At 51.0% G+C, this 23,775-nt stretch overlaps 1 protein-coding gene across 1 annotated transcript in view; it reads left to right on the forward strand.

Moving 5' to 3' along the window:
* ITGA9 (integrin subunit alpha 9) overlaps positions 1-23,775 on the forward strand; it is a 247,024-nt gene that overhangs the window by 111,197 nt on the left and 112,052 nt on the right. The window contains exons 16-17 of the mRNA XM_084902785.1: positions 13,768-13,917; positions 16,818-16,894. Of these exons, the coding sequence (XP_084758911.1) occupies positions 13,768-13,917; positions 16,818-16,894 (227 nt within the window). The remainder of the gene's footprint in view (positions 1-13,767; positions 13,918-16,817; positions 16,895-23,775) is intronic.

Raw genomic sequence — 23,775 nt, forward strand, 5'->3', positions numbered from 1 at the left:
GGGAGAAGGTGGCGGCTGGGTGTAGGTAACAGTGAGGCTCAGAGGATGCTAAGTCAACGCTGAGGAGTTGCAGCTGCCATTTAGTCCCGAGATCCTTCTAGTTTTCTACATTTCCTGCGGCTTGTGGCTAAACTCGGCTTCCCTCATCCGGGGAATCCCAGAAGCGGATTTATTGAAAGCGAGGCCTTAGCTCTTGGTGTATTTCGAAAGGAACTCATGGAGCTGTGTCCATTCCCGCCCTGTGTACCTGGGCGGGAGCAAAAAATGGGCTCCTTGTGAGAGTCAACAGCACGAGCAAGACTTTTAGGAAAAACCTTGTTTATAGAAGCAAATGCTGGGCCAGCCCCTCTCCACACTGAGGGCTTTGTGTGGCTCTGGGGAGCCGCGCAGGGATCCCGGGGCTGCAGCTCTGCTCGGCCTTAGTCGTAGCTCCCTGCTCCCCACTGTCTCCCCTCTCCTCTCCTCACCGTGGAGCAGCCGCCTGGCACATGTAGCTTTTGGCAGATGTGCTTGGTAGAGCCCAGGGTTTCTGGCCCCACCCCTTTAAACCATGAAGGAGAGTTCTCTGCAGAACATCGAGGGCAGTCGGGCAGAGATCTCAATGCTCGGGGAGGTCTCCGTGATCGGCAGGGCTTGAGAAAGCTGGTCTTCCTCCAGTTCACTCACTGAGTCGGCTCCCTGACAGTCTTTTTCTGGGCTGGGCTTTCAGGGCCCGGTGAGATAGAAGCGAGCGCTCCTCCCTGAGGTTATTGTCTGATAGGAGTGCAGACAGGAAGCATGTATTAGCTAAACAGTGGGCATTGACTGTTCTAGGTGCCACAGGGGACCAGAGTGAAATGCATGAGGAGGGGCCAGCCATGCTGAGTGCTGGGGGAAAAGCATTGGAGGCAGAGGAACAGCAGAGGTGGCAGCCTGGAGGCAGGAATGGGTGTTCAGAGGGGACCAAGGGGCCAGCATAGCTGGATTGGGGGGGGGACGAGGGAGAGGGTGGGAGGCGGTGATGGTGGCGATGTCTACACAGCCCGTTGCCGAGGGGCCTGGTGGCCACGCCCAATGAGTGGGCTCAGGTAGATGAGCAGGGAGAGGCTGACAAGGGTTTTGAGCGGGTGGATCTACTTGTGTTTTCAGGACATTGCCTTGCTCTTTCGTGGAGGACGGGCAGGAGAGCAAGCAGGGAGCCAGAGAGGAGGCCCGAGTGGCAGATCAGGCATGACACCGCCGTGCTTCCCACGGAGCAGGGGTGAATTCCAGTCTGCCTCCGCCACTTGGGTCCCGTGCCGCGTGGGGCAGCTCCCCCACACTGCATGTCTCTGGCGTTCACCCCAATAACAAGGGGTAAGTATTTTCTCATGTGGTTTCTGGAAGGAATACGCATGCATAAGGGCCCCTATAAACCTGGACCATATGCTTATCGGAGCTGTAACATGATTCATATGGGAAGGAGGCGGGCCCCTGCAACGCGGGAAAAACCGCTCAGCTGCCCGTCGCAGCGGCAGTTTATTGCGGGCGGAGGCTCAGAGGATGCTTTTGTGTCCTGACTGCCATCAGCGTCTCTCTAAGGGAGGGCGGCCGGTTACAAAGTCCGTGGACAAGGTTCCAAAGTCCATGGCGCGGTCACTTGTATGTAGTCACTGACGGCGGTGATAACATGGAATGGTTGAGCCTTTTTTTTTTTTTTTTTTAAATGCATTGTCCTTAATGCATTGAAATTCAAATGTGGGTGACATATGAGTGTGCTAAAGTGTGTAGGGGTGACGTGCTGCGTATGCGGGATACCTGATGGGGGCCCCTGAAGCCTCCCCAGGGTCACACTCTCGCTGATGGAGGACCACATGCTTTTCGCGCCCAATCAGCGCTGATGGACCATCGCTACCCCCTCGTCCAGCGGGATGCTATGTCCTTGCTTCCCCCTCGGTCCCCCAAGAACCTCGGTGTTCTTGGGGTAAAGTCGCAGAGTACTCATTTTGGCTTTGAGCACAGCAAGTCTGTTTTTTCTTTTCTTTTCTTTTCTTTTTTTTAAATATTTTATTGATTTTTTTTTTACAGAGAGGAAGAGAGAGGGATAGAGAGTTAAAAACATCAATGAGGGAGAATCATCGATCAGCTGCCTCCCGCACACCCCCTATTGGGGATGTGCCCGCAACCAAGGTACATGCCCTTGACCGGAATCGAACCTGGGACCTTTCAGTCTGCAGGCCGATGATCTATCCACTGAGCCAAACCGGTCTCAGCAGCAAGTCTGTTTTTTCACCACGAGCCTGGGCCATTTGGAATCCTTATGTTACAAGGAAATATCCTGTTTCAAATGCAATGTCCTCTTATGGCCGCGAGCAGATGCGGAGGTTTGCTGCCCTGTCATCCATGCGGGTCTCGGGGTTCCCAGAGAGACCCCCCATTTAAAAAGACTTTCTGGGAGGCACTCGGTGGTGGGGATGGTCCCCGCACGCCCTGCTCGGCACTGTGGCCACTGGCTGAGCACTCGAGACGTGGCCCCAAGAACTGAACTGAAAACCGCATTGTCCTTAATGCATTGAAATCCAGGCAGCCATGTGTGGCTAGTGGCGACTTTGCTGGTCATGTGGCTCTCGTGGCTCCTGCATTTGGGGACTCCTGCGGCACATGCTGGTTGTGGGACAGTTACAAGGATCACATTCACATCTCAGTATTTCAGCACTGTCCGTGGGGTGAGATTCAAGTGACGTTGAAGAGGGGTCGTTGAGAAGCATACAGCCCTGCCCTGACCTCCAACCCTGCCTGCTTGGTCTCTGCGTCCCCAGCTGTGGCTGCGAAGGACGGCCAGTCCCGGGAAGGATGTTTGTTTAATATTGTCCCCACCAGCATAGATGCTTGAAAGTCAGTGGGTTGGGGGCACGTGCCCACTTCTTGGCCTGTGTGAGAGATATTGGGGGGGCTGATGACCACAGTGTGGGGACCATAACAGCAGCAAGGCCGACTGGACACCCCCTTCCCGCCCCCTCGTGTGTTTCCACATCCTTAGGTACATGAGTGTTTTCAGGAGCCTAGGCATCTGAAGGGTGGATGGGTGAGCTAGCCATGCTCGCCTGGATCAGGAAACCCTTGGATTCATGAGCAGCCAATCAGGTAGCTCACCTGTCCAGAGAGGGAGCCCATGAGGGTTGCTCTGGAGCAGATGGGAAAACAGCATTAGGACAAAAAATGGGCCAACATGGTTCTTTTCAATCTGCAGGTGAGGAAGGGAAGACTGGTGAGGGAGGACCGCCAAATTTGATGGGTGTTCATTGTGAATGGCATCAATTAAGATATCAGCATTCAGCCTAAGGGTGATGGATTTATATTCTACACAGCAACAGACATGTGAAAGATAACAGATGGATGTTCTTTGGAGAACAACTCTGTTTTTTGTTTTTTTGGCGGTGGGTTTTTGTTTCGTTGTTTCATGTTTTAGATTTAGAATATAATTTTTTCAGGAAAGGAAGGGCTTACACACGTCTGGTGCCATCCATCCCAGAAGTGAGGTATGCAGAGCCCATGGAATCCAACAGAGACAACATCATGGCCCAGAAACAGCCCGGTCCTGGGAGTGATGTCAGGGAGGCTGGGGCCCCCGGCAGGCGTGGTCCTGCTGCTGCTGCTGCTTTTGTCAAAATGCAGGCTTCCCAGGGCCCGGTTTTAATTTGGGGCTAGGCCTGCTTTCACCATTGGTGGTCACTCCCGAGAGCTGTTTTCATTGCCGCTGGGGTGGCCAGGCGCGAGACCGCCACGCAGGGCTCTCCGGTTGCAGGTAATTATCCGGATTGCAGCCCTGGCTCTTTCTACGCGTCACGTCTTTGTTCACACCCGCGGTTTGAGCAGATCTGCTTATAAACAGGTGGTTTGGGTGTGTGTGTGTGGGGGTGTCTTTGGACTCTTTATGGCTGTATTTCCAGAATATGCTTTTAAAGATTGTGGCCAAATTTCCCTTGATGCGGGAGCCTGTGTCATTTATGTTTCCCTTTGCAGCCTGAGACATGTTATTAACTTCCCCGCTGAAAACGTTCAGATCAAAGAGGTCATAAATGCCAGCATGCACGCTGTTTCAGGAACCTACAAGGCAGCTCTTTCTATTAACAGAAAGGATTTGGGACCATGTCTTTGAAAGCAAACACCAAAAAGTGTTAACTATATTTGCTTTTTCGTGTGTGTGTGTGTGTGTGTGTGTGTGTTTAACTGATTATATGGAATACATGTAATGCAAATAGGCTGAGATTTAGTGGAAAATGGCTCAATCAGTGAAGATTTACAAAACAAGCAGGCAAAGCTTTTCCATCAACTCTGGCTCTCCTACGTCACAAATGTGGTGCATGGACTCCAGAGAATTCACGAAGCTGTGTGAATTACGTAGATGGGTTTGTCTTCAGAGCCCAAGATTGTCCATCGGTACTTATAAATTCTTTTATTATTATTTTTTTAATTTTTATTGATTTCAGAGATTGCTTTGGCTATTCAGGGTCTTTTGTGACTCCATAGAAATTTTAGGATTGTTTTTTCCATGTTCTAGAAAATGCTGTTGGAATTTTGATAGAGATTAGCATTGAAGCTAATAGATTTGGGTAGTATGGACATTTTAACAATATTCATTCTTCCAACCCATGAATACAGAGTATTTCCTTTTATGTCTTCTTCAATTTTTTCATCAATATATTACAGATCTTTCACTTCCTAGGTTAAATTCATTTCTAAGTATTTTATTGGGTTTCTTTTAAATGCTGTTTTAAATGATACTATTTTCTTTATTTCTTTGTCATATAGCTTTCAAATTCTTTAGAGTAAGGCAGCTTAATCTCTTTAGCCAAAGGAAGGTGATTTTTATCTTTCTTTAAATTGTTTCATTAAAATTCATAGTCATCTTAAATTCGTCCATGGTTTCCATTTAATGGCCAGGCGGGAAAGGAAATAAGGCTGACCCAAATAGAAGAGGGAGAAATGAGGAGATATGATACACATTCTTTTTATTATCTCCTTGCAAAGATTCCAGAAATGTAATGATGGTTCAGAGCATTCTGCTGTGATTCCTGACAAGTTTAACAGTCTCTTGAGATCCTATCAGTCAGCTCTGAAATGATGCATATACAGAATTAATGTGTCAAAATCCGAGTTTCACCACCTGGGGGGAAATAATACTGATGGTGAGATTACACCAGATCGCCTATAAAAAATCATGTGGCCCAGTCCTGAGAATTAATGACAGTTCCATGTTAGTTGACTTCAGATGCGATGGGTAGCAATGCTGCAGAGACCAAGATGAAAGGAGAGCCAATGTTCCAACCGTGTCCCGCCACTAGGAACCCGGTGTCTGTCTCCTTTTATTGGGTTAGGATCCCACAGTTCCCAGTAAACCCCAGAGCTCCAGCTATGCGGTATAATAAATGCAGTTTATTGTGTGGTCTAATAAGGTTTTTGTGGATAGGTATGACATTGTTTCTTTTGAGCTCAGAGGTGTTTAAAATAGCCAGCAGCGAGAAGGAGGGAAGATTTGGAAGGAAACCCAGTAAAGAGGTGTGAGATGTATACACAATGAGAGGAAGTAAGGGTAGAGCTAAGAAGTAATGCTTTAGGTAAATGTTCAGTAATATGCTTATATGTTTATTGTGCTTGACTGTGGGAGTGGGGGTGGGTGGGTAGAATTGGTCTGTCCAATAAAGTCACCCATTCTTAAGAAGGATGATCTCAAGTTCACCAAAGTCTTCCATTTTGGATGACTGTCCATTTCGGTGCATGTACATCTCAGTAACTGAGTGTCTACTTCGACCCGTGAACTGTGCTAAAGGCTGGCTTCTGCCCACAAAGAGTTCAGTCAGGTCTGGTGGTGGCCGTGGTGGTGAAATGTCAGCCAGTAAATGCCATGTGCTGCTTTAGCTATCATCTCAGAAGGCTCAGGAACAGTGGGGACAGGAGGAGTAAGCTATACCTGGGGGAATCAAGGAAGGAGGAGCTGCAAGAAGAAGAGATTCAATTATAAAGAATGCTTGTGTGTGTGTGTGTGTGTGTGTGTGTGTGTGTGTGTTGGGGGAGGGGGGGTGTCAAGTGAGATGAGGATGGAGAGAGGATACCCATCGGATCTAATAGCACAGCAGCTCTTGGTGACCTTGTCTAAACCAATGGGAACCAAGCGGCAGGCAGGGGAATGGAAGAGACCCAAAAGTTGAACACGTTTTGATGCAAGTCACTGGCATTCTAATGACCTTGTGTTATTACCGCGTTGAGGGGAGTTCCGTTCCTCACGTGCTGAGCAGCAGATCATTCACAGCAATTGCACCGGTTCATTTCGTCCCTGAGCTGAGCCTCCAGGCCCACTGTGGATTTAGTAACTTGCAAATCTTGTGGGTTTGGCATTTGGACTCCCTTCTTCACTTCGGTCACGGTTCAGGATTTTCACACACCACCAAGGTCAAGGGCAAGCGTGTCAGCTTTCTAGATAGCCTCTCCGAGCTTGTGAAGCCGCAGGCCTGCCCCAGGAAGGTCAGGGTTCTCTCCGTAAAAGGAGTGAACCCTCCATGGGGCCCCGCCAGCCCAGTCTCTCCACCCTCGCCCTCCTGAGGCCTCACACAGGGAAACAGATGCTTTCAGAGAGCTGTCGGCCACAAAGCAGCGTAGCCCGACCCCGGCCCGGAGTATCTATCCAGGCCCAGATTCTTAAAACCCCAGGGGCCCTGGGGTGATTCTGAGCCCAGGCCTTGAACCTGTCACACAATGTAATGGATGGTCTATTTTGAACTGCCGAGACCAGTGAGTTCATACAAGCGATGAGGACTGAAACAACATAATGATCCTTTTTGAAGTTTTTGAAGCGTATCTCGGAGCATTTCAAAAACCGCAGGCTGGCCTGTCTCGTCGTATCATTTACCACGAAGACGCGTTCTTGACCGCTTTTGCACACGGGCCTCCCTGGCAGAGGAGAGAAACCCCGGGGCCCTCCTCAGAATGCTCCTGAGCGCGTCATGGTGAAACACACAGGATGACACAGAAACCAGGCATCTTCAAATTCGGCTGCCAAAACGTTAAAAAGAAAACCCACACGTGTGACAGCAGGCCGTACCTGCTTTTTATGAATGCATTGAGTAACAAGATCTAGAATTCTGAAGCTCTGAGGAACATACACCGGATTTCAAGGACTCTGCCACTGCGGGACGATATGAAAAGCTCTCAGATCTCTGCTGTCGATGGAGTCACAGGTATTTCTAATAGTTCCGTGCTTGCTGCCTAGTACATTTATAATGAATGGAAATACTACATTTCAGCTAGATAGATGAAAGGAAAGAGGTACTTTTCTCTCTCTCTCTCTCTCTCTCTCTCTCTCTCTCTCTCTCTCTCTCTCTCCATCCAAATCCTCAGACCCCCTGACTTCCAGGTTCATGACCTCTGGTTTAAGATACAATTTTGATGGAAAGTAGGAAAAAACACACACACAAAAACACGGGAGAGTCTATCATTGATGCGACATGCGGTGACAGATCATCAACGCTTTGGATTTAGTAGCTCAAGTGGGTTTGTGGTAGCCCAAGTCCAGCCCATCCTCTCGGCGCCCCGTCCTTTGTCAGACTCGGGGCCTTGTGTGCTAGATGCAGAGGTGTTTCCTGAGTGGCTCTGAAAAAGGAAGAAGTACCGAAACCGGTTTGGCTCAGTGGATAGAGCGTCGGCCTGCGGACGGAAGGGGTCCCTGGTTTGATTCCGGTCAAGGGCACATCTCCAGTAGGAGGTGTTCAGCAGGCAGCTGATTGATGTTTGTAACACTCTCTCTCTCCCTTCCTCTCTTTAAAAAAATCAATAAAATGTTTGTTTGTTTTTTAAAAAGAAAGCAAGAAGTAAAAGTTTTGGCTTGAGGAGGCTGGGGCTGGTCTGTGTCTGTTGTCCGCCCCTGAGCCCGAAGACGTGTTCCTAGAGTGCTGGCTCTGTTCTTTCTGAAAACAAATAAAGGAAGGACAGAGTAAAACCTGGAGGTGAATGTAGTGGAGAGCAATGGCCAACATGCTTCTCTGCGTGTAATCCTCACACGTCCCCAGTGCTGACGAGGAATTGCTTGTATGGTGGTCACACACGGGCTGTGGGTGGTCCCTGGCACTTTCTCTGGCTTTTATCACTCCTTTAAGGGTACCGCCACAGCTAGGTCATGCCCAATGTTTGTTTAGGGGTGGGACCACTTTGAACCTCACCCAATGGTTGTTTAAGGGCCGGTCCCACTTCCAACCTCATCCAATGGTTGTAGAAGGGTGGGGCCTACTTACTCAATAATTGTTGAGGGGCGGGACCCACTTTGAACCTCACCCAATGGTTCTTGAGGGGCGGATCCCACTTCCAACCTCACCCAATAGTAGTTGAGGGGCCAGTCCCACAGCCAACCTCACCCAATCGTAGTGGAGGGGCTGGACCAACTTGCAACCTCACCCAATGTTTGGTGAGGGGTGGGACCCACTTACAACCTCACCCAATGGTGTTGAGCAGTTGGAACCACAAACCAGTCCTTGGGCTGATGCTCTTACCACTGAACACAATTGGCTAGAGCCCATGTGTGACCACCATACAAGCAGTTCCTCGTCAGCACTGGGGACGTGTGAGGATTACATGCAGAGGAGCATGTTGGCCATTGCTCTCCATTACATTCACCTCCAGGTTTTACTCTGTCCTTCCTTTATTTGTTTTCAGAAAGAACAGAGCCAGCACCCCAGGAACACGTCTTTGGGCTCAAGGCAGATGACAGACACAGACCAGCCCCGGCCTCCTCAAGCCAAACTTTTACTTCTTGCTTTCTTTAAAAATGAAACTTTTTATTTTAAATGAAATTTTATATTTACCCCACAATTGCATATTGAGTACAGGGATCCTGGGCACAGGTCTGCATAGCTAGTGTCTCCTGTTGTTCACAGCTTCCATAACCCCCGGCGCCGGCACAGCTAACAAGTGAAGGCTGGTGCCATGCTTGAACCGGACTATAGACTTGTGTTTTCCTGGTCTTTCACTAATAGCCTTTTTCTGTTGGAGGATCTACCCAGAACCCGGCACTGCTTTTAGCCCCATCTGTGCATTGTCTTCCAGTCATCCTTGTTTTTAATGAGGGTGCTGTTGGTGGGGGGAGAGGGTACAGCATTTGGAAAGGTTCAAGACTGGAGCTAATGAGAGGACCCAGTCTTCTCATGGCCTCGTGCTGCCCAGCACAATTCTATCCAACAGCTAGAGCTATAATGTTGAACCTATGGTCTGAACACATGTCCCCACTTGCCTGAGTGATGTAGGCTGCAAGTAAACAAAGTTATATAGGTGCATGCAATGGAGTAGGATGGAAACCTTTGAGAATGCTGTAAACATCTTGACCAAGTTCTTACTTTGCCTCGTGGCATCTGCTACAAAAGAAAGGCGCGGCTTGTGGGCTTGGGTGCTGTCTCTCAGGAAGCAGCATCCCACCGAGACCCAGCTTTCATTCTCTTGTCTGTCTTTTCCAAGCGTTTCAGCCGCCCCCTCTCAGGGCCACCCTGGGCCGTGCGTGGCTGCACCGTGCTGGTCCTGTGTTTTGAAGGAAGCCTTTTGGATTCTCTGATGTTTTCCTCCTAATAGACTGGGGTTTAGGGAAGAGCACCACAGGTATGGAGCATGCTCCTTGCAGAGTCAGGGCACGTGATCCCAACACGATTTATCCGTGGGTCCCTGGTGATGTTGGGCTTGGTCTCCAGGATCCTGGGGTGTCTGCCAGGGTCTGCACTGTACACAGGCTGTTATTTCCTTCCCACAGTCTGAGCATTGGGGGAGAGATACAAAGTGCTCCTTGGAGGGGTAGGAAAGCAGGGGGGCGGGGGAAGTGCTTTGGGATAACACAATTGCCTCAGTCCTTGAGGGTAGATTGGGCATGAGCAGTGAGGAGGAGGCGGGAGTGGTCAAAAGGGCTGTGCCTAACTCTGAGGGTTGTTCAGAGAGGTCTGTATTTCTGTAATTAATTTGTTCCCTGCCTTGGTGACTTACTTCCAACCTCACCCAATGATTGTTGAGGGGTGGGACACACTTTGAACCTTACCCAATGGTAGTTGAGATGTGGGACCGACTTACAACCTCACACAATGGTTGATGAGAGGCGGGACCCACATCCAAACACACCCAATGATTGTTGAGGGGTGGGACCCACTTCCAACCTCAACCAATGGGGTTCGAGGGTAGGACCTTCTTCCACCCTCACCCAATGGTTGTTGAGAGGCAAGACCCACTTCCATCCTCACCCAACAGTAGTTGAGGGACGGGACCAACTTCCAGCCTCACCCAACGGTTGTTAAGAGGCGGGACCCACATCCAAACACATCCAATGATTGTTCAGGGCGGGACCCACTTCCAACCTCACCCAATGGTAGTTGAGGGGCGTGACCAATTTATTACTAGGTATCCTGCATCTGCTCCCCACAATCAGAATCGGGAGGTGGGGCTTTCTGCCAGAGATTTCCTGGGGGAGCTGTGGCCAGAGCGAGTGGAGCAGAGTGGGGAACGCCAATGGTAGCCTCGTCCTAGCCTGTGTGTCCCCAGGCCTGCCCATCTCCCTATGTCCATGCTATAGCCAGAGGGATCGTTCTAGAACACAGCCTCCTCCCGCTTTCTTCCTGGCCTCTCTGCCTCCGGTCCCAGCCCTGTCACTCCAGGAAACCAGAGAGGTTTCTCCATAGCCCAGCCTCCAGCATCACCTGAGCCCCCTCCAGGCTCTCGCTCCATTTAGGATGAAGTCACCCCAACAGGTGACTCCAGCCTCTATGTCCCCTGAGACTGGTCTCTGCTTTAGCTTCCTCTCCCCTCACTCCTGCCCACAAGCCCAATTTTCCCCACTTTGGGAACCCTGGACACCCCAGGCCACTTCTACCCTGTGAGGCCCTCCTGTGCCCTCCCATGTGCTCCCTAATAGCCTCCTGTGATATAGCCAAGCCCGGGACACCTCCCCAAGGAAGCCTGCCAACCCTCCATCCGGGGGTCCCTCATTTGTGTCCCCAAAGACCCCCCCCACCCCCTCACCCTTGTGCATGTGGCCCTGGATTATCACCGTCACCTGTTTCTCTTGAAAGCCCTCCCTCGAGCCCTGCCCTCTGCACCCCACAAACTTCCCGTGGAGCATGTGCGAAGTTCCCTGTGCAACCTCAGCTGCCGCAGACCCCGCCACCAGCTGCGTGTTCTCGGGCGGGCCCTTCCTTTTGCAAACCAGGAGCTCCCGTGGCCGCTGCCTGCGGGAGAAGTGTGTATTCGCTCTTAGAGGCGTCAGTTGGTAGTGGTGATTTTTTTTTCCCCCTAGTAGTAAAATTTTAGCAATCACAGTCTGTGCCAGAACCCCAAGCTCCTTCTCTCCCCTCGGGAGTTCCCCTGCTTCATTGCAGGGCCGAGCCTGGGGAAGCTGCCCTCCCCGAAACCGGGAGGAAACCGCGAGCTGTGGCCTCCGCTTTGCCCTGGGAGCCAGGCGGGGGGCCCTCCTCCGGGGCGTGGGCTTGTTCCTCATTGCTGCCCCCACTTCGCCTCCGCCCAGGGCCCCGTGCGGTTTGGATCCCTCCTGCCCAGAGCTACCGGGACGGGTAACAGGAAGCTCTTTTTCAGACGCTTAGTTAAAACAGGTTCATGAGATCAGAGCCAGAGCACAGCCTCCCAGCCCCGGAGGTCAGAGCTCATTCCAGAGGAGCCAGGCCCTGCCTGGGGTCTCCCTCTGTGGCTGGCGTGGCGGCACGTTTGGAAACAGCCCTCACCCCAAGCTGTTTCGGAGTTGTTATTTATATGCATTCCATGCTTGTGTGCGAGACATTCCCCGAGCAAACCCCCTTCCACAGGCCCTGATGGAAACAGGTAATTTTTAAGGTTTGATGTTAGAAACTAGAGTGGTTAGATCATTTTAAAATAATATTCTTGGTTTTGTTGCTAATCCTCACCCGAGGATATTTTTTCCATTGATTTTGTTTTTGAGAGTGGAAGGGAAGGGAGGGGCACAGAGAAACATGGATGTGAGAGAGACACATGGATTGCTTGCCTCCCGCACACACCCCGACCAAGGTGGGGGTCGAACCTGCCACCCAGGTACATACCCTTGCCCGGGAATCAAACCTGCAACCTTTTGGTAGGTGGTTGGCTCTTTAACCACTGAGCCACACCAGCTAGGGCAAGTTGTTTAGCTTTAGCTTTTAAGAATCAGTCCAGCTGAAACCAGTTTGGCTCAGTGGAGAGAGCGTCAGCCTGCGGACTAAAAGGTCCCAGGTTCGATTCAGGTCAAGGGCATGTACAATACCTTGGTTGCAGGCACATCCCCTGTAGGGGGTGTGTAAGAGGCAGCTATCAATGATTCTCTCTCATCAATGTTTCCAACTCTGTATCCCTCTGTCTTCCTCTCTGAAAAAAATCAATAAAATATATTAAAAAAAACAAAAAAAAGAATCAGTCCGGATCCCCCACTTCCTACCTTCAGGATGAAGCCCCTGAGCCTCTGTTTCATCATCTGTAAAATGGGAGCAGTCATCCCCCAGTTAAGGGTTGTGCAGACTAAGGAGGAAGGGGCCCTGGCCCAAGCTCTGGAATACATTTGGGGCTGCCTTCATCTGCCTGCCCAGCTCCTCTCACACCCACCCCACCCCACCCCCATCTCTCCCGTAATGGGGACTCAGCTTGCTGGTGCCACTGCTCAGACCTGCTCTGCTCCACCTGGACGCCTGCCTCCCACAGAGCATCCTGGCCCAGAAAGTAGGACTCCCTACCCTTTCCTCCTCCGCGGACTCTATCATGGGGGAGCCTGGGGCCCCCGGTCCCTGGGAGACAGGGACACCTTGTACAGAAAGGCCGGGAACTCCAGGGTTGAACAGATGGGATTCACAACCCCCGTTAGCCTCGGGCCCTGGGCCCGCAGCCCTGCGCCTTTCTTTTCCTTGTATTGCACCACGGAGGAGGATGAGCTTCAGCTCAAAGGGTTCAGGCGTGTCGCTCATCTCTCTGGAACAAAGCGCGGCTCGAGAGCCACTTGCGGCTCTTTGGCCCCTGGAGTGTGGCTCTTCCACAAAATGCCACGTGCGGGCGCGCATGTACGGTGCGATGGAAACTTCGTGGCCCACGTGCAGAAGTCGGTTTTCGGCCTGGTGGAGTCTGTTTTGAAGAAGTGGTTCTAACACCGAGCCACGCCCAAGGGGCCAAAGAGCCGCATGCGGCTTGCGAGCCGCGGTTTGATGACCACTGCTCTGGAACTCCCAGCACCATGCATGGCATCTCACAGGTGTCCACTGGATGTCTGCTTTCCTCCCTTCCCTTCCTCGACTTTCCCGGTGTGACTATCAACCTAGCGTTCCCTTGGGCCCTTAAGTCCTTGGGCTCCCGGGGAAAGAACACAAGGCCCCACTGAGGACTGGCTCTGGGCAGCATCCATACTTATCCCACCCAGAGGAGCTGTGCTCAGCCAGACAGCAGGGACGCGAAGGGTGAGCGCCGCAGGGCGCGGGCAGATGCTCCCCGCTCATCCCGCCAGCCCCAGGGATGTTTAGGAGATGAGTAAGGTAATGCCTTCCATATGCTAACGGGACGGTGACTGAGCGCCATGCGAGGTAGCGTGGAGGAGCCCCCGCTCCTTAGCAGCGTGACCCTGGACGGGACCTGAATTGTCCCGGGCCCCAGTGACCTCATCAAAAATGCTAAGACAGTGAAATCCCTCCTCCCAGTGGCGGGGAGGGTCACAAGGGGCAGGCCGCGTGGATGGTCTTTGTAACCCGTGAAACGCTCCGCACACGCCAGCTGGCCGAGCCGCTCACGCACGCGCGTTTGCCGTTGCAGCGGAGGGTGCAGGACGTCATCAGCCCCATCGTGTTCGAGGCCGCCTACAGCCTGGGGCAGCACGTGACCGGAGAGGAGGAGCGGGAGCTGCCGGCGCTGACCCCCGTGCTCCGCTGGAAGAAGGGACAGAAGATCGCCCAGAAGAACCAGGTCAGAACCTTAAAGCCCAAACTGGGGCCCCAGTGGGGAAGGTCTCTGTGGCAGGAGTCACCCATGCACCCAGCGAGGCTGCAGCCCCGGCCAGGCCAGCAGGCGCAGAGAGGATGGGGCTGGGAACAGGGAAGGGCTGTGAGTGAAGGTCGGTATGTGGATGGAAATAGCAGCAACCAGGTATCTTCTTCCCTAAAGAACGGAATAAACTGCCCAGCCGGAGTGGCTCAGTTGGCTGAGCGTCATCCCATGACTGAAAGGTTTCTGGTTCGATTCCCAGTCAGGGCCAGGGCACATACCAGGGTTGTGGGTTTGATCCCCGGTTGGGGAGGGTACGGAAGACAAATGATCAATCTTACCTCCCTTCCTCCCCCCCATCCCCGCTGTCCTCTCTCTCTTTCTTCCTTCCTCTCTCTAAGCATGTCCTTGGGTGAGGATTTAATTTAAAAAAAAAATAAAAGAACTGAATGAACTGCTCGCGAGATAGTGTGGTTTCCCCAGAGGATAAGCCTTATTTCTGGCATTTCTCCAAATGCATGAGCTAGCTTCCGCTCCTACCATCCACCCAAACACTCCCACAGAGTCTCCAATCAGCCCTGTTACCTGTTCTTAAATATGAATGAACAACCAATGAAACCTGAGATATGGGGGAAAAGGGGGATGTTATATGAAAGAAATAAACCTGCAAAATAGCTGATTAGAAGGAAAGAAACTATTTAGGGAATAGAGGAGATTATACAAAATTTAAAACCAACCTAATCACTATGTAATACCCATAAAGAGATTTAAGAATATATTCTATCCATTGTAAAATGGTTGAAATTCTACTTTTTCTTAAAAGGAAGAGCCAAAGAACAAGGAAAGGTTTCTCGAAAATGAATAATATGGTTGCAGAGCCGAAAATGTAGTAGAAGGATTAGAAGACAATGGTTATGGGATAGAGAGTAAATGTCACTAAATTTGACTGTATTGTGCCGTGGTCGGCAAACTGCGGCTCTCGAGCCACATGCAGCTCTTTGGCCCCTTGAGTGTGGTTCTTCCACAAAATACCATGACGTTTCGGAGTCTATTTTGAAGAAGTGGCATTAGAAGAAGTTTAAGTTTTTAAAAATTTGGCTCTCTCACCGAAACCAGTTTGGCTCAGAGGATAGAGCATCAGCCTGCAGACTGAAAGGTCCCTGATTCAATTCCAGTCAAGGGCATGTACCTTGGTTGCGGGCACATCCTCAGTGGGGAGTGTGCAGGAGGCAGCTGATCGATGTTTCTCTCTCATCGATGTTTCTAACTCTCTCTCCCTCTCTCTTCCTCTCTGTAAAAAATCAATAAAATATATTTAAATAAAAAATTTGGCTCTCAAAAGAAATTTCAATCATTGTACTGTTGATACTTGGTTCTGTTGACTAATGAGTTTGCCAACCACTGTATAGAGGTAAAATTAGAACTACAGAAGTTCTCTCAATATCTGAATGCTCTAAATGGGTGAGCCACAAGAGATAGTTGTTTATTACTTAAAATTGCAGAGGTCACCAGCAGAGCAGTGCTGCTTAAAGTGCGGTCACTTGGGATCTTCTGAGAAATGAACATCTCGGGCCCCACCCCAGACCCATTGAGTTAGATGCTCATGGGTGTGTCCCAGCAATCTGCATTTTAACAAGCTGAGCAGGTCATTCTGCTGCAGTCCTAGTGGAGAATCACTGTAGCAGAGGCACCCAGGGTAATGATTTCCCTGTTAAAATCAGGAAAAGGTGGCTAGGAGGGTCCATCGTGAACGTGAGATAACGTGTTGTCTAACCTGGCCGGAATTCTCTCCGGTAATGTCTTATTCCAATAAATCAAGGAGTGGTAGTACCCATAGATTTTTAGAGATGAGGACATGGTCACCAAATAAAACACAAAGTGGACATGGGTAAATACTGGTTGACCATGGAGAGCCGGACTCAATAGAGGACAGTCATTATTTTTGTTTTAACCACGCGATTCTTTGGTTGAAATTAAAATGCAAGAAAAAAAAAAAAAAAAAACCTGGGAAGATTGTCCGGGAGCCTGAGAAAAGTTGTGGGAGAGGGAGCCTTGCTTCTTCCCCTCTTCCTGATGAATACTTTGTTTAAGATAATTTAATGACCTGCCTCCATGTGTCTTCCAGATGTTGGCTCAGTTGGAGGGGAAGAGGGATCCTGGGAGTGAGAGCGAGGCCCCGCCCAGGAAGCAGAGCTGGTTTTTATCCTCTGCGTACCTGTGTGATGGCTCCACAAAGAGCGCCTCCCCTCGCTCCTGGAGCTCTCTAAGTCACGTGGCCAGATATCTATCGCGAGGACGTAAATGCCTTACTTTCTTCCACTACAAGGTGTCAAGTCCATGTTGGGTTGCGGCATGGAGGTGGATTAGGTCTTGGCGGTCCAGTAGAGTCAGGGTCTGCCCCAGTGCTGGTCTCAGCTAGAGCTTTTCTGCCTCCCCTAGATAGTAAACAGAGGGAAATGGCCAGACAATCACTAAATTTGACTGTATTGAGCCGTGGTCGGCAAACTCAAGAATCATGTAAGGGTTCTTGACTCAACTGACTATTATCTACTCACCCCTGAGGCCCAGTAGAGAGATTCTCAAAGATGGGAAGGACTCTATCATGTACCCTTCTTGAAAAAACTACTCAAAGAAGCCCTGGAACAGACTGAAAAGGAGTCCAGGAAGGAATACCCTCAGCGGGGAAGACCACCGCTGGCGTGGGTTTCCCTGGAGCCTGAGAAGGAGCCCTCCCCGAGCAGCCGGGGAGCTGGCTTCTGGGGCGTCGAGGGCTTGAAGGGCTCATGGGCAGAATTCCGGCTGGTTAGGAAGAAGGTATTGGGCTGTTATTCCCTTGTTTACCACTAACTCCTGTCCCAACCCCCCTGTTGTATCTCTCCCAGACCGTTTTTGAAAGGAACTGCCGTTCCGAGGACTGTGCCGCTGACCTGCAGCTTCAGGGTCAGTTGCTGCTGTCCAGGTAAGTCAGTGCTCCTTTCGCAGCGTTGTTCTGGAAGCTTCCTTCGTCTTGACTCCAGGCCCAAAGCCTCAATGTGCGGATTCCCGCCCCGTCAGAGAGGATAAATAGAGGTGGTGGGTTGCAGTGGTATTTTGTGGTTTTAAAAAAAAATGTATCTTATACAATAGTTTTAACAACAGCTATTATTTGGGAATCAAGGGGAATTTGGTTTTTGTTTGCCATTCCACATAGCTCACAATTTAGCCTATATTTCTAATTTCTGTGAGGACTTACGTTTGTATGTCTGTGTGTGGGGGCTAGGGGGGAGTATTTTATGTTTACTCGCTGTATTAAATTGAACCATATGAAGTTGCCAATATTTAACTGTTTGGGACAACTCCTGTGATTGGACCGATCATTATATAAGGGTTCTTCCCCCCTCCCCCCCCCCCCCGCCCCCGCACTTGGCAGTGGCGTCTGCTTTAACAACAATCAGTGGTTCTGTGGCAGGAGGGGGGGCAGGTTGTCCCGGTCCAAGTGAGCAGCCAGTCTCTGCTGTTTGGGGGTTTCCTCCCACAGCCCCCGAGGCCCCCAGGCTAGAGGCGAACCGCATACCGCCTCCCACTTCCCCTTCGCCAGCCCTGCATTGCAGACTTCTCCGAGGATGAAGGCGCTGGCCCTGGACCCCTTAGCCACACTTCAGAGGGCGGTTTCCTTTCCAGACAGTTCCTTCTGAAAGATTGTTTTAGCCTTGGGGCCAGAAAGCCCTTCCATATGATTTATGACCGTTCCTCAAAAAATCGCCATCCGCTTTGATAGCAGTTCTCTGAAACGCCGTACTGTGTCCTCTGTTTGAATCTGTGAGCGTTAAGTGTGGGTGGAATGAAATATCCCCTCATGAACCAGTGAATACACTAGGACACTTATGATGATAAATGTATTATTCATCAAAGGCAAGACATGCTGAGGTTCTTTTCCTTTTGTTTGCCTTTATTGGGCAAAAGGTGATGTAATCCCCCAACACACACACACACACACACACACACACACACACACAAATACTCCGAACCGCTTAAATATTAATTAGCGTTTCTTTGACTTCAGACAAGAGAGATAGATTAAAGTCCCTCATGCTTTGCCAAACTGAGACAATTACTTCAACCTCATGAGGCGGGTCTTGTAAATTTTTAATATTAGTAAGAAGGACCTCCTGGGATTATTAAAGAAAACCAAATCTAAAGAAGCTTTCACAAGTTATCAGGTCATTCCTTTTAGTTTTAACTAGGTCTTCCAAAAAGTGTTTTAGGGGAGAAGTGACAGGAAACACAATCTGGGGGTTTGTTTTGTTTTGGGGCGGACTGTGAATGTTGGACATTTCGTTTGGATTACAGAGGCGTTCCTGTGGTGGGGGAACGCTCACTTGTTCCAAGGTAAAATTTTAGGTTAGGAAAGTCTGGAATGGGTGATTCAATCCATCTCTACTGAATTGTGTGTTTCATATATTAAGATGGAAAACCCAAGGCTGGTGATCAGTAAGTTACCTTATGCCTAAAGCTGCCTCCACGTCCACAACTCTGCCTCTTCAGAGTGTCGGTTCGAGTCAGTTCTGCTCCGTGGGTCCAGCCATCAATAATGTATCCGCTAGCTACAGCCACAACATATGCTGCGTAACAAATTACCTCAAACCTCTGGCTTGAAACAGCGATCACGTATTCTCTAGGTCCTGCAGGTCAGTTGAGGGTTGGCTGGGTTCAGCTGGATCTTGGCCGACGTGCTCCTGCATCTGCAGTTCAGCAGACGGTGGGTTGACCTCAACCAGACACAGGTGACCCAGGTCAGCTCTGCTTCGCGTGTCTTTCCTCGTCCGGTTGGAACCAGTGGGCCAGCCTGGGCTGCTGCTTCTCCTGATGTGGCTGCGGTGCCGGAGAGCAAGCAAAAACATCCCACACCTCTTGAGACCTGGGCTCAGAACTGTGCATCCTTACCTCAGCCTTACCCTAACGGTCACCACGAGTCCATGGCCAAACCCGAAGTCACAGGCAGGGAAGAACACTCTGACCCTTTAGTGAGAGGAACTAAAGAGGCACACAGCCAAGGGCACAGGATAAGAAGGGATGGAGAATTGGGACCAGTCATTCTGTCTGCCCTACCATGTAAGAAACCTGGGTGATGGTGTCACCACCTGCTCAGTGCTTCAGAGAGGTGAACGGGTCATTGCAGGGCCATGGAGCAGCTTCCAAGAAGTGGAATTAAGGAGAATGAGGAGGGACCAGGCATTCTGGGGAAAGGGGGGGAGAAAGAGAGGGAGAGAAGAAGACAGGGAAGAGGAAGAGACGGAGGGAGAAGGAGAGAGGAGAGAAAGAGAGGATGGTATGGATCATGTGGTCCTCTGTTCCACTCAGTGAAAGTATCTTCCAGCTGGAGCTCGGAGTCAGCTACTCTCTCCATCCATCTTGGTTCCTGCATCCCTGGCTCAGGCCCATAGCGTGGCCTTTGTCTCGATGCAGGAGCGCCCTGGGCGGGTCCGGACTGAGGAGAGATGGTGTGTGGATCTCCACCGTGGTGTCTCCCCCAGGGCCATTTGGACACACATTTTGCCTTTCGTGCTGTCTTTAGAACCTAGCTCTCGCGTTAGCTGTGACTCGCTGTACTGCAACGTTGAAGCAAAGGGGACAACGGATAAGATCCCCCTCCAATGAGTGTAGATGATGCAGTACAAGGTATTGTGGCTGGAAGCAGCCGAGTTCCCACCGGACTGAGGAGCCGTTGTCTTGGGAAGACATCCCGAGTGACTGGGTGACCAGAAGGCCCGGGATCGAGCCAGGAAGGGCCCTCTGCGCCTGGGACTTGTGGATGTTTTTCTTTTTCTCTCCAGAGAGCATGAATCCTGGCTGGCCTGCTGTCTCCTAAAGCAGTCAACTCTTTAATGAAAAGTTCACAATCGTTAATGGCCTTGAGTCCAGCTCCAAAACACGCCATATCCAAAAGTGTCCAGGAATACCGATGAAGCTGTACAGACAGTTTCCATGAAGCAGGACTGAAATTTCCATTTGTAAAACGATGCAGCGACGTTTTGTTTTGTCTGTCTGAATACGCACAGCTCCTAAGAAGGCGTCACATGCGATTAGGTTAAAAAGAAAGAAATATAGACTATGGCGGTGGAGCTTTTAAAAAAAACTTTTTTTTTTTTGATGCCTCCCCTAGGAGACCAGTGAACCATTTCAGCGCCTTCTGGCTCTCCAACTCCAAGAATGAAAGCACTCTTAGGGGAGGGAGAGACACGGTGGAATATTTATGATGTTAGAAGAACCATCGAGCGGCCACATAGAACGGTCCTGAGGCTATACCCTTACTAATGCTATTGTCATCATGGTCAGGGTGGGGGGGCGTCCAGTGAGTTTCCCAGAACCCTTACCTGGTAGTTGGGTAGCTTTGTCCACGAGAGACCGGCCTTGGAGGGGAGGATCGCTGCGCCCAGAGAGCTCTTCAGAGTTTGAAACAAATTGTTCTTCGTCTCAAAGTGGCAGAGTGGCCCGAATCACTGAGGGCACCGTGTGGGGTGGAAGTAAAGTTGTCTCTTTTTTATGAAGGGGAAGAGACCCCTCTTTACTGAGCACCTCCATGCCCTCGGGTACCCTATAGAGTCCTCAGTACCCATAAACAACCTGTAGCGTCTTCCCAGTTGTGCAGCCTTGGGCAAGCTGCTGACTGTCTCTGGGCCTCTGTGTCCTCATCTGCAGAGTGGGAGAAATAAGAGCGGCCCCTTATCAAGTGATTGTATGTCATGAATCAAAACGTACTTAAGTCCTTCCACACATGCTTGGCATAGAGCAAGCACTCGGGATGCGAGCTAACATCATTTCCTTTAAGCCTCTCAACAACTCAGAGAAGGAAATGGAACTACGTTCTTTTTTAGTTCGGAGGACACAGAGGCTCGGGGGAGGCCAGATTACTTGCTCAAGGTGGGGGGAGGGATTATAGCTGGAAATGTCCATCCCGCCATTGCTGTTGGGGTCTGATATCAGCTGGTTCTAGACCGGAAGTACCAAGGCTGGGGGCCTTGGGGGAAAGTCCTCCGCTGTGTGAGTAGCCTCAGTTCAGAGGGGAGGTTGCTGGCTTTCATCCGCCCCCATTCGTGCTCCCTAATGTACTGTCCGACCTGTGGGGACCTGGGCAATGGCCTTTCTCTCTGGAGATGTTGGCCACCAGTCCTGTCCTATTAATGGCGGTCCCTGCAGCAGTCACTGCGTTCGGAATCCATGTAGGCTGAATTTTCCTCTCCTTGGAGGGTCTCAGGTTTGACCATGTGCTTGTGGGCTGTCATAGTAAGAGTTTCCTTGATCAGTGGCTCAGTGGGTGAGCATCGACCTATGAACAAAGAGGTCACGGTTCCATTCCCAGTCAGGGCACATGCCTGGGTTGTGGGCTTGATCCCCAGTGTGGGGCGTGCAGAAAGCAGCCGATCGATGACTCGCTCTCATTGATGTTATTATCGCTCTCTCTTCCCTCTCCCTTCATCTCTGAAATCAATAAAAATTTATTATTATTATTGAAAGAAAGAAGGAAGGTGAGAGGGAACTGACCAGAAACCTGGAAAACTTTGGCCCTTGCCAGAACATTAGCCATGTGACTTATTTATTTCTTCGTTTCTTCACTTTCTGCTCCAGATCTGGAGGGGGTGGAGGGGGCAGGAAGGAAGCAAAAGAAGTTTGTTGATTGGGGGCAGCTGGCTTTTGTAATTGCTGCTCCATCCACTTTCTCAAAGAATCTCAGTTGATGAGTTTATTCTGGAATTTCCAAGAGTGTCATAGCACCTTTTGACACCAAGACTTTCTCCCACGAACTTCCTGGGAATGCTTTCTCCCCACGGGCTGCCAAACAGCCAACACTCTCCCATCATCTGCATCTTGTTCCTTCTCCCCTTCCTTACCTGGCATAGCCATGGATTGCCCGCGTGCCGAAGGGAATCTGGCTTGAGAGCAAACCCAGGAGCCAAGTTCGGGGCTGGGAGCTCTGTCCCGTGTTCCTGAGGACAGCAGACGAGGGGTGTGTCCACAGGGCATCGCAGGCAGAGAGGAAGAGACCTCTGACCCCTCCGTCATCCTGGGAGGGACCTGGGTGGAGCGGGGCCACACAGCTGTGTTTCTTTGGAGCCCTGGCTCCGGCTCCGCCCCGGGGATGAGCACAGATGCTGACTCTGTGGCTCTGAGCCACCCGCCCATTGTCCTACAGAGGAACTCGGGCAGGACGAACGCGGCCCAGCTCTCAGGCTCCTCGTGGCTGGCTGGTGGTTACCACACATGCCCTTGGAGCCCATGGCATTTCAGGTGCAGAACAGGGCGCTGACAGGCAGGGATTGGGGTCCCTTAACTGAGGTCAGCAAGGAAGTTAAATGGCAGTGGCCAGCAAAACACCTGCCTGGAGGTTCCTGAGTTCCAGGCCAATGTTCCAGCCATCGGACCCCTGGTCTCTGTCTTTAAATAGCCGTGGCAGCCCTGGCTGGTGTGGTTCAGTGGTTGGGCATCATCCCATGCACCAGAAGCTGCCGGTTGGATTCTTGGTCAGGGCACATGCCTGGGTTGCGTGTAGGAAGCCGCCGATCAGTGTCTTACTTTCACATCAATGTTTCTCTCTCTCCCTTTCCCTTCCTCTCTCTCTCTAAAAATCAACAAAAAATATTTAGACACAAAGAAATCAATGGCCGTGGCAGCTTGGGGAATCTGGCCTGTCTCTCGCTCCCGCTGTGATGTGCTGCCGTCCCATTTAGGAAATTCCTTCCTATCTCAGGGATGACCCGGTGTCCTGAACGGCCTACCGGCCTCAACATGAGGCTGTGGACAGTGAGCTGTTACCATGGGAACTGACTTTTTTTCCCTTAGGGAAGTCACTTCATTTTCAAGGCTCCTCTTTCCCCTCCCCCCACCCCCGACACACACACACACACACACACACACACGCACACACGCACACGCACACGCACACACACACAGGAGCCGCAGAAAGCTATCCCAGCCAATTCTGGATTTCAAGAATGGCCCTCCTCTGGTGGAGCAGACACTGATGGAGATTTTCCATCTGGATGGTGAGAGGATGAGGAGTCCATGGAGGACCATGGAAGGCAGGCTGAGGAGTAACCATGGCAACCAGAGAGGAAGCTGGGAACATGCTCCTCCCCGGCCTTCCTCCCTAGCCACCTGGGACGTCTGGGTCCACCTCCTGGGTATACTTTTATTTGGTAGTATTTTCCTTGGCTCCCAAATACAGCCAACCATCAGAGGGCTTATGGGTAAGCCCCTTTCCAGCAGGTTCAGAACGAGATGGCCGCTGTGCCCGTCCCACTGGATGTTCGGCCTGAGATCAGGGGCCCGTCCGGAGAGAGCAGCCACTCGGTCCTCGGTACCGTCAGGTGGAGAGCAGGCGGGGAGCTGCATCTTTGCTAAGATTCTCACAGTTTATTCTGTGTGGCCAGGTTGTTGGTCTCTTGCCATTAACACCAGACTCACCCGTCCCACCAGAGACTTAGTTGCTGTAAGAAAAGCCAAATTCCAAAGATGCACAGTGGTTTTGTTTCTGGAGGCAAACCTTCCTCCACACCAATCCTTTCTCATGGTCTCGCACAGACTCCCGTTAGCTTCTCTCCCCGGGTGCTCTGAGCCGCCTGACGTCACCTCGGAAAGCCCAGGCCAGCTGTGGCTGAGCAGTGAGGGTCCTTTTACTTTGTCCCCAGTGGTCATGCCCCGCTGAGCCAAAGGCTACAGGTCACAGGCCATTGCTGTTGCCTGAGAGGGAGGACCATGTAAGGAACTTTTAGATATTAAAAGCCTTCTCCACTGACTCCATTCCAGGTGATCTTTTGCTTTTTTAATATATTTTTATTGATTTCAGAGAGGAAGGGAGAGGGA

Source organism: Pipistrellus hanaki (genome assembly GCF_964339955.1).
Source record: "Pipistrellus hanaki genome assembly, chromosome: 13".
NCBI classification, from domain to species: domain Eukaryota; kingdom Metazoa; phylum Chordata; class Mammalia; order Chiroptera; family Vespertilionidae; genus Pipistrellus; species Pipistrellus hanaki.